The sequence below is a fragment of the Gadus morhua genome, chromosome 7 (assembly GCF_902167405.1).
Source record: "Gadus morhua chromosome 7, gadMor3.0, whole genome shotgun sequence".
Classification (NCBI taxonomy): Eukaryota; Metazoa; Chordata; class Actinopteri; order Gadiformes; family Gadidae; genus Gadus; species Gadus morhua.
This window is the reverse complement of record NC_044054.1, coordinates 19,521,087-19,531,946: the sequence shown is the minus strand read 5'-3', so window position 1 is coordinate 19,531,946 and position 10,860 is coordinate 19,521,087. Positions and strand designations below refer to the sequence as shown.

The following is a 10,860-nucleotide window of genomic DNA, read 5'->3' as shown; positions in this document are numbered from 1 at the left end:
GCTGAGTGCATGATTGAATTTTCACATGGTCCCCCCCCCCCTTACACACACACACACACATACACACACACCCCTGCTCCAAAGCACTTTGTCGGGTTGGGGGGGTGTTCTCAAGGGATGAAGAGCGCTCTTCTTTGTTCAGAAAAGATCGCCCAGGTCCTTGTCAAGTTTGGTGTAGGACTGACTAAAGTTTTTTCAGAGTTATTGTAATTCTGAATCCTAATTTTTATCCTAAACCTGTCCAAACCACTTTAAAATCTATGATCTGTCTATAGTTTGAAATAATCGTTTATTTAAGTCTTTTTTTTTAATGCAGGAATATAAAAATTCAAATGAATAGCATATTATTGAAATATTCTCAGATTTTTTGTGAGTTTACTATTACTGGTATTACAAATTAAGTTTATTTATTCATCTCTAAAGAATTTTTTATAAAAGTTAAAAGAAAATAGATTCATTCAATGTCTGGGTTTTCTAATTCTCCGATGTTCTTCCCCACTCTCCATGCCAGCCCTGGTGGCGGTCTGCTGGACCTCCATCTTGGTGTCGGGAACATACTCCAGAATTCTCCATCTCGAGGGGGACTATTGTGGCTTCTAGACCATTCAGGTTCAAATCTCCTGGGTGAAAGTTGAACGCCGCTATCTCCCGGTGTAAGGCCTCTGGACTCTTGGTATAACCCTGATCCTCTTCCGATAGAGGGACAATGGCAAAACATTGTGTGCCATAGGGGCCTTTCCTCCCACACCAACGCTGCTGAATTCCTAGCTTGACTGCCTGCCATTCACGCTCTCCTCTTTGAGTCGGGCCACCAAGCTCTTACCCCTGCAGATTGTACGTGTGGAAAATCCCTTATTTATTTGAATTGATCTTAGATTCAATTCATTCGAAAGATTGAAAGATTGTAATACCTACCAAAATACGGCTCTAGATTTTATGATTTTCATTGTGGTTGCAATTTCCACATGAGTATGTGATGTGTCACCTGCAATAAATTAACTACAGATTTATACAAATAATATGAAATAAATGAGAGCAGGCGTAACCGCACACACCAGTCATTGTGTTTGGGGTGAATACAGTTTTTATATTACAAACAAAAAGTATTTGAATTCAATAACATGTACCTATATATTGTGAACTGGCGAACTTTGAAGGATAATTACATTCCAGAAGTTCCAATCTTAACATTTCCCGATAAACCTTTCTGAAGATCACCTTCAGGTAATCGTTACCATATAATGACTGCTTTGATTTCCTCCACAGAAAACCTTGGTCCACGGCCAACTGATTCTGCTGCAGCACAGTTCGGATGAAAGAAAATAAAAGTCTTACTAGGATATTAATCATCACAACCATCTCTTGTCTGAGAAAACAAGGCTTCGTCTTTGAAATGTGTGTCGGCCCTGGGTGAGTGGGGAACGGAGAGAGGCGAGAGAGCCTGGCTCTCTGATGTTGTCTCCACTGTCAGTGACGCCCACGCACCACAGAACAGTGCCATTCACAGTGGGCCGACATGCAGCATGGAGAGTCACCCTGGATCAAGGATCACTGGCACCGGGCTAGAGAAGCCAACAGAGAGAGACACTTGCTCCAGATGTTATGTTTTAATTGGTGCCATTTAGTCAGCATGTCAGGTAAAAAGTCTGTGAATGTTATTTATTTGGAATAGAATAGAGTTATAGGGGATGCTGTACCAATAGTATCACATTAAAATATATAGTAATATTTTTTATATTGTCATGCATGTATGAGATATATTATGAAGTATTTATGTGTATTTGTTGATTATGCATAACACTGCATTATAACAATAAAAGCAGTCATGGCATTGCTTTTATGCAATGACAATTGTTAACTGACGTGGTTTGAAATACTGTATCGTTTGGAAATAGAACATAGACCTTGTTCCATGTATTTCGTGGAAATTATTATCACTTCATAAAAGTGTGTAATTGTTTTAAAGGAATGAATAAAAGACAATATACCTACATGTCTTATCATTGTGAATGATTTATATTTTTGCCTCTACGATTTAACTGGTTTTATACTCAAGAAGCCGTGGTAATGTGACATTTTTACGTTCAGTTTTTGTGTGTTATTTCAGCTGTGCATTGGTATAGATAGGCTCAGCTCTTGTATCACAAGTTAATTTAACCACCAGTAGGTCACTTTTACCCTCAAAAAATAGAGGTTCCTGGAAAGCCTCAAATTTGAAGAAAGAAAAAATTGGGACAGAGATGGGAAGTCTTGAACTCAATATTAAACCAAACGGTACTGCTAGTATTTCGGGTTCCTCTGGCAAGTCTCCACGCTATCCGCTTTCTTATGCTAATCGCAGCTGACGTCACCAATGAGTTCAAAGCCCCGCAGGAGTACATATTAGTGGAGGCTGCCCCTCCGTCCCACAGTCCCACACACACTTCGCTCTTTGCAGGACCTACGAGACACAACGCTGCTGGTGACAACTAAATGATGCTTTCCTGCTTGGAGTTATTCTGTTGCGTTTGTGGATTTACATATATCTCTGGCTGATACCTCAGGAAAAGGATATTTCGCTTGTCTTTTTTTGATTCACCCCAAAGTTTGAGCACTCCTATAAAAGGTGAGTGCACGTTTTATAGCATAATGATGAAATGATAGTGGTGTAATGTGTGGCTTATTAAACCCATTTATTATTATTATTGTACATTTTAACGGATTTGCAACAGACTTATTTAGTCTGTACAGATGATATTAGTAGGCTATTGTCCGGTAATTTTAAATACAATTTTAAATAAAAGGCCAATCTATATCCAATGTGTAAGAAAAAATACATTCTTCTTTTATTGCCTTGGCTGAATATTTAGTTTTATTTCAAGTCAGATTAAAGTAACATTTTGGCTAAATTATGCATTGGATTTATATTGGCTACTGGAGACCGTGTTGCAAAAACAAGGAAAAACAATAACGAATGTAAAGTTACGGTTGCTTCAACTTTTCCAAAGTTACACATATCCAAGCAATGCATATCGCTAGGAATGGGAAAGTTATAAATAGGCGCAGTTTACGTGATATGTTAATCAGTAGCTCGGTAGATCTCCAGCGAGAGATCGCGGATAAACTGTCAGTGTGTCAGTACTATCTTCTGGTGGGAAACAGATCTGCATTCTGAGAGCCAAGTGGGCTATCCGTAGGCACATCATAGTCGATCGGGGCGTTTTAACGCACACATTTTTAACGCTGTTCAAAGAGATCTCTTATCAACACACAACAATAGCCCCATCAGATACTGCACCTGAGATGCTCTGCTACTGTCCACTGGAGGGTAGTGTGTATACGACTCGCTGAACACGTTCAGCTTTAAAATCTCGCTCCTTGGTTGTTTAAGTTATATATACTGTATATAAAAATGGAAATTAGCCCTCAAAGTTGATATTAATCCTTCCTATATTTATTATGGTTAGGCCTACTTTAAAAAAAAGTAGGCTATGCATCAAAGTGCAGTCATATTTATATGTTTTAAGCCTAAACCGAAGAATGTATTCGACCCTTGAAACGTGTACCTATATCGTATAATATTGTTAACTGCTATTATACTGCTATAAACTCCAAAATAACAAGTGGATTTTTTTAGGCCACGGATAGTTTCTCGTTAAGTAGGCTATAACGTTTCCTTACTATTAACCCCGGCGCACATAACCGGATAGGCCCGCTCCATTCAGTTTTTACCGTGGTGACAAACCATAAGTTAAGAGATAGGCCTCTTACTCACTGACCAGGGCATCTAATAACATGCTGAATGCTATGACTTCACCCGTGATAGGTGCTCACCACCGAAGAAAGAGAGACAGACACAGGGGGAGAGACACAGAGAGAGAGAGCGAGAAAGAGATGCGTACCACAGCCGCTGCCTTTTGAGTTCAACCCTCTGAATCTGAGCAGAGAAGCCAGACGGTCTGCTGTAGGCCTACTCTTCTTGTACCTTCCCTGGATCTTCCCTGGGACCTCCATTGTGATCATGAGGAAGGCCTCCCGCACCCTGCCTCTCGGAGTCCTCACCGTGTTGCTGCTTTCCCAGGTCTGCTCTGGCATCAAATGGCTGTAAGTACACCTATTATCACCTCTACAATAAAAAATAAATACAAATCGCAAAAAAACTAAAAAATAAGGATTTTAAAATTTGTGTAGCCTAATTAGTACCAGGTGATTCTTTGTTGAGAATGAAATATCAAGCGCCGGTAGAGTAGGCCTGCAGGAGTCCAATTGTCGTCAAAAAGGGGTCGCAAGAGCTTCTTCACGCATTGTGATGCAAACGCGCGGTGTTGAGCGGGAACCCAGATAGGACAATCAGGAAGGCTTAATATACTGTTTGAAGCGCTGAAAGGGGGATTACGACACTTTCTTAAAGTCTTTGACGGGTACTAATGTCACAACGTGTCACAAGTCCGCATTTACATGTGGATGTGATGTGAGTGACAGTGGAGTGTCTGGCAAATCCGAATGGTTAAGAATGGGAGAATAGCCTTTAATTGTTTAAGGATGAAATAAAATAATAATAAGAAAAAAACGGTGTAAAAACACTCCTAAGCAGTGAGCTGTATTTCTCTATGTTCTGACACTGTATGACAATACATGGAGGGCTGGGGGGAATCAATGATTGGCCAGTTCTCGTTGCTGACGTTATGCATTATGCATTTTGTCTAGCCTTGTGAGGTGTTTTGTCATGTATCGTCTCCCATTATACAATACCGTTTTCTTTTTGTGAAATAGCGTATCTTTAAGCCTCAGAATTTTGTTGAGGGATCAAGGATTGCCTTTTTTTGGTTTATCGTTGAACAAGGTGTGTGATGGGTTTTAATTGCAATGGTATTTTAATTGTGAAGAACTTTATGATTTCAGTATTTTTTGTTTTCTTCAAAAGTAAACTAAAGTAAACATATTGACCTATCAGCCTGCAGACTCCCACAGACCCCATGCCATTGGAGCAGATGTGGTCTGTGGAGCACAGACTGAGTGTTTGGCATGTACTAAATCGTAGGTCGATCTCCAGCTATAATCCTCGATAAAGCGCAGCGTTGCGATCCAAAACAGATGGGGCCGTAAACACCTGTGAGTGCTGGGTTACCACAGACACAAGGGGGTGAGGTGTGTGTGGGGGGGGGGGGGGGGGGGGGGGGGGGGGGGGGGGGGGGGGGGGGGGGGGGGGGGGGGGGGGGGGGGGGGGGGGGGGGAAGTTTATCACCGGGCACCCTCCGACCATCCCCACCACCGGCCCCTAACCCCACCACCAACACCACCCTCTCCTGCTAGGCCCCTAATGTGAAACAGGCCAAGACGCAGGGCCAGTGCTGTGTGCTTCACATGAGCTCCCGGCAGAGAGCCAGCCATGGAGAATGGAGATCAGTGCCCCGGTCCCCCCACCCCCGGCCAACCACCCCCCGCCCACCCGTCCATGTTTCTATAATGTTAATCCTCCATGCTTTTAAATGGCTTCAGATGAAATGTCCCCCTGAAATGAGTGTGACCCCCCACCCCCCACCTTATAAATGCTTGTTAACAGACGAGCCACGTCCACAGATGAGCCATGTGAACTTCAGGACACAGTGCGCTGTATAGGTCATTCGGGGTCTCGTATAGGAGCAGTTGTTTAGTTTGAAACTAGCCCCCCCCCCCCCCCCCCCTCTCCCTGTTTCTCCATCAGAATCCTGGAGCCAAGAAGGTTTGTATCTGATCAAAGCCACACAGTGACTTTCCTTTGGCATGGGCTCTAGAATAAGATGGGCTTTTTTCTTTCTGTGTGATGCCGGCCAACATTCTTCCCCATTGGCAGTTTTATCCGGTTTAATGTTTTCTTTTGTTTGCCAGTAGCTGATAAAAAGAGTCAAACAATTAAAAAAAAAACAAAAAAAACAAAAAAACGTCCAGCATGCAACCGGAACGAAACGGTCGAAAACCGGAATGGAACAGACCCTATCCCAGGGAGACAAGCAAACGTAGAGGCAGCCAGGCCGGTTTACTTTTCTCGACCCCCCCCCTCATTCATTTTCCTCCCCCTGTCTCCTCCATCAGAGCGCTGTCCCACACTCCGGCCTCGCTGCACATCAACCAGACCCTGCACTGTAAGCAGCTGGCGGGCATGGTGTCGTCACAGGCCCAGCTGTGCCGCAGCAACCTGGAGCTCATGCAGACCATCATCCAGGCGGCCCGCGAGGTCAAGAAGACCTGCCAGAAGACGTTCGCCGACATGCGCTGGAACTGCTCCTCCATCGACATCCCCGCCGACTCGACCAAGTACAGCCCCGACCTGGAGCGAGGTATGTGGCCCCGCTGAGTTGGGTCAGAGTAGGCCCAGAGCGGTGAGGGTTAGGGCTGGGGGGTTTCTTATTCCAAGCGAATTGTCCTGGGATTTGTCTGTGTTCACTGTGAGCCCGCTAGATGGTAAATAGTTCTTAAAATCTCTTTGGACGTGGTTGGATGTAAAGATGTGAGCAAGTGTTTCGTTTCTTTGTTTAGTAGGAGTTTAAAACAATGGATTCGGTGTCCAGAATGGAAGTCTGGGATTTTGGGAGGAAATAATGTGGAGCACATTGCAATAGTTATGGCTCTGTTTCAAGAGCCCGTCTGTGTGGTTTATTTTCGGTGTCCTTGGTGTTCATAACTCTGAACCAATACCCCAAGCCAAGGTTATTGCTCTCTTCCGCGTGCTACACATGTTTCCAGTTCAGTGTTTCACTATTTACAATAATGACTCGCATCATCTTAATGATTTCTATTGCTTGCTCGTCTCAGCCAATTTTACTCAAGCATTTGAAAGCAAAACCATTGGGGGAAAGACTTTGTTTTTAATTAGCTACGTTGTGTCCCGTTTCACATTCAGAGAGGCCAACCAACACAAAGAATCATCAACTGTACTTTTCTCGAGCCCGCAATATGCATCTCGGATAACATTTTAATTGGAGAATACTTCTCCGTAGAACATGTGCATGTTGTGGAATTAACTTCCTAATTGTCTCATTATTTTCCAATTCTACTTTGTTACGTGCTGCAATGATGACTCCGTTGCAATTGTTTTTCATCACCAAAATATTATCGAGGTCGATCACGGAGAGAAAGACGTCCACCGTGTCGTGAGCCAAAGTTTGGAAATAACTATTTAGTACTATTGATAAAAAGGGAAGTTGTATTTCTACGATGTAGCCCTGAGGAAGACAAGAGTAGTTGCCCCTCGGCGAATAGATTCCTCCAAGGCTCCTGAAGACAGGAGACAGTTTATCTCTTCATGTTGCTCTTTGATCTAGCTGCTCTTTGCTCAGACATGATTTCTTCTTTATCTCCATGCGCTCCTCAGCCCTAAACATCTGTGCCCTCATATGTGCGCACGTCTGCACCAATTGCACCGGAGAGCCGTCTCTTCTCGTGTACGGTCGGCCAGACTGTTTTCCGTTAGAGCCTTTTGCTTTGTGTATGGGCCGAACGGCCCGACAGTATTTCTTGTCTCCACGGGGGCTGCGTCATGACATGGCAGAGTACAGAGATGGACAGGCGTAAGAGGTTCCAGGGGGCTCTAAAGGCCCTGAAGGGACTCAACACATCGTGACGATCGCTTGAAATCCACTTTGCCTCGGTTCTACACTGTCTAGCTAATAAACGAGTGGTTCTAAACTGTGACGCTAGAACCACTCGCCACTAACCGAGTGGTTCTAAACAGTTTAGCTAACAAAACGAGTGTTTCGAAACTATATCTCTACAAAATAAAATTGTTCGCTTCTTAAGAAGGTTGTTCAAAACTGTTTCGCTGCTAAATGAATAGTTTCAAACAGTTACGCTGCGAACCGATAGGATTCAACCTGTTTTGCTAGTAAATGCTTGGTTCTGAACTCTTCCGCTGCTAAGCGAGCTGTTGTGAATCGTTGAAGGGAAAACCCGCCGACAACATCGGCCGTGCAGTCGAAGACGTCCGTAGTGCTCATCACGTTGAGTCATTCTGTCCGTTGTCACCACCAGGCACGAGGGAGTCGGCGTTTGTCTACGCCCTGTCGGCCGCGGCCATCAGCCACACCATCGCGCGGGCGTGCACCTCGGGCGACCTGCGGCTGTGCTCCTGCGGCCCCATCCCCGGGGAGATCCCCGAGCCGGGCTACCGCTGGGGGGGCTGCGCGGACAACCTGCACTACGGTCTGATCATGGGCTCCAAGTTCTCCGACGCGCCCATGAAGATGAAGAAGGCGGGCTCCCACGCTAATAAACTGATGCACCTCCACAACAGCGAGGTCGGCAGACAGGTGAGAACGCCGGGGTCTTCGTCGCACATCGTAAATGCCTCCTGTTGTTATGAATTATATTGTTTTGTTCCTAAACTTCCTAAAAAATATAAAAATCTATACTGTAGATTTTCTTGATATAACCTGTGCAATTATATGTTGAAATGTGTTGCGTTATTAAGCGCCGTATCTAACCTGACTTTCCCTCTTTCCCCCCTAAAGGCCCTGCGCGACGCGGTGGTGATGAAGTGCAAGTGCCACGGCGTGTCGGGCTCCTGCTCCATCAGGACCTGCTGGAGGGGCCTGCAGGACCTGAGGGACATCGCCATGGACCTGAAGACCAAGTACCTGTCCGCCACCAAGGTGGTCCACCGACCCATGGGCACGCGCAAGCAGCTGGTGCCCAAAGACATCGACATCCGGCCGGTCAGGGAGAACGAGCTGGTGTACCTGCAGAGCTCCCCGGACTTCTGCGCCAAGAACGACAAAATGGGCTCCGTCGGCACACAGGACAGGTGAGGGGCACCGTGGGACACATGGAACCGTCTAACCTCTCCTCTTCTTCTCGCTTCTGGAACTCTTTCTCTGGAAATGTCCACGGAAATTTTGAGTCGAGAAGCCCGATCAGCCTGGCAGTGGCTCATTCGTTTTGACGGCGGTGCTGGGGGATTTGTTGACTTAACTGAACTGCTGGCCTGCCTGGTGGCACCGTTTAGTTTGTGGAGCGGCTGATAAGGACCAGAGGTCCCTGAGACTGGCTCGCCTGTGGCATGTCTAAGCACGTGTCACTGACGAGGCCATTGTGACTGGGGCCCCTGTGCCACTATCAGAACCGGTGACTAATGCAGTTATTCTTAGGACCAGAGTGCACTCAGCCCATATCCTTTGGAGAGCACCACACATAGAGGGAAATTGGCAATGTTTTTTTTCTGGAGATAAGAGAAAGAGTCGCTCCATTCACAGGGCTCGTGTTTGATTTGGGACTTGTTTGGTCCTGTAGCGCGCGGCTCTGGATGGAGTGGTGGGGAGCAGGGAGCCTTTTTGTCTGAGGGTCCAAAAAGACAAAGAGCTCTGATGCAACCACTGTCTATTCAAATAGGATGGAAGTCTGCTTACCTTTACCTACACCGACAAGATTGTCCCTACATTTTGTGTGATGTTTCTAGTAAATCATGCATCCAATCATACATCATCCGAGGCATCAGAAATCGGTTTTTTTTTCTGTCAGGTTATTTCAGTTAAAGGGTTGTAACTAGCCCTCTAATCAGGTAATCTAATTGCTTGCTTGATTTGCTTTCTGCTAGACTAAAGGTCAACGTCTGATGATTGAGTCATGCCATAGTTTACCAGCCCTCGGCGCCTCTCAGGCTAACCAAAAAGAGATGCTTCAGGTCAAGTTCACCATATGTGAACATGCAACGTCTGTTTCCCAGTTAGATAACACACAGTCACATTTTTCTCTTCTACAGCATAACTATCCTTTCATGTCAGGTCACAAGGGAGCCAATGTCTGTGTATGTTGCTTAGGCATGTCACAGAAATTAAATGTGTGTGTATGTGTGTGTGTGTGTGTGTGTGTGTGTGTGTGTGTGTGTGTGTGTGTGTGTGTGTGTGTGTGTGTGTGTGTGTGTGTGTGTGTGTGTGTGTGTGTGTGTGTGTGTGTGTGTGTTGACACACTCACACACATATATACATCCCACCCACCATCTGATAGCAAAATGCCTGTCATCTCGTGCCTACCCACAATCCTCCAGCGGCCCATCAGAAGCAGCTGGGACCGGCTCATTGATGGCCACATTAGTATGGTGCTGTCTAGCCTTAGCCCCTGACTGACTCCTAATCTGACTCACTCATCAACATTGATAGCCCTTGGCCCATGATGAGAACTATAAACGGGGTTAGTTGACAGAGGCCAAAACAAAATCACACTTCAGCTACACTTATTTTGGCAAATTGTTGAATTGAGACGAAGGTAAACAACTTCTTACCAACATTTCTATTTTGACCATTTAATACCTTGTCTAAAGTGCTAGCACAGTAAAACAAAGAATTGCACTGCACAGCATTTTTGGTATCAAATTCCAAATTCCCGCCTCCCCAGTAAACCCACAGCTTTGCACCAGAGAACACACTGGTCTGCCTGCATATTATGCTTACAGCATCAAGCGGTGAAACAGGATAGATTCTAATGTCCGACAAACTCTAGTACTTAATGTCTATTCCCTCGTGACTACTACCCAACCCCCCCCCCCCCCCCCCCCCGCCCCTCCTCCTACTACACCTCCTCCTCCTCCACCTTCTCCTCCCTGTACTCCTAAACCAGCGGCCCACTTCCAAGTGCCTCTCTCAGCACAGCGCTCATTAACACTGTGCTATTATATAACAGTGCAATTAGGTGGAGAGGGCAAGCTAAACAGTGGGAGGGCTCCTCTGTGTATTCAATGTGATTTATGGCGGGGGCCATTCTCAGCTCCCTAAAAAAAAAAAAGGCCCTGGGCATCTCAAATGAAAGACTCCCGCAAGGCAAAGTCGACCGGCTCGAAGAGGGGAGGGAAAAAAAAGAAGAAAATGTTTAAAGTGAACGAAAAGCACAAAAGCACAAGCATTATTAAATGAG

General features: G+C 45.4%; 1 protein-coding gene across 2 annotated transcripts in view; it reads left to right on the top strand.

The window, feature by feature from the left end:
* Positions 1–2,388: 2,388 nt before the first annotated feature.
* Positions 2,389–10,860, top strand: part of wnt11 (wingless-type MMTV integration site family, member 11) — a 10,035-nt gene continuing 1,563 nt past the window's right edge. The window contains exons 1-5 of one of the 2 annotated variants that reach the window (XM_030362266.1): positions 2,389–2,605; positions 3,925–4,083; positions 6,052–6,296; positions 7,987–8,264; positions 8,466–8,758. In XM_030362266.1, the coding sequence (XP_030218126.1) occupies positions 4,001–4,083; positions 6,052–6,296; positions 7,987–8,264; positions 8,466–8,758 (899 nt within the window). In that variant the 5' untranslated portion in view covers positions 2,389–2,605; positions 3,925–4,000. Of the gene's footprint in view, positions 2,606–3,805; positions 4,084–6,051; positions 6,297–7,986; positions 8,265–8,465; positions 8,759–10,860 lie in introns of both variants that reach the window. The other variant, XM_030362265.1, reaches the window with a different exon arrangement.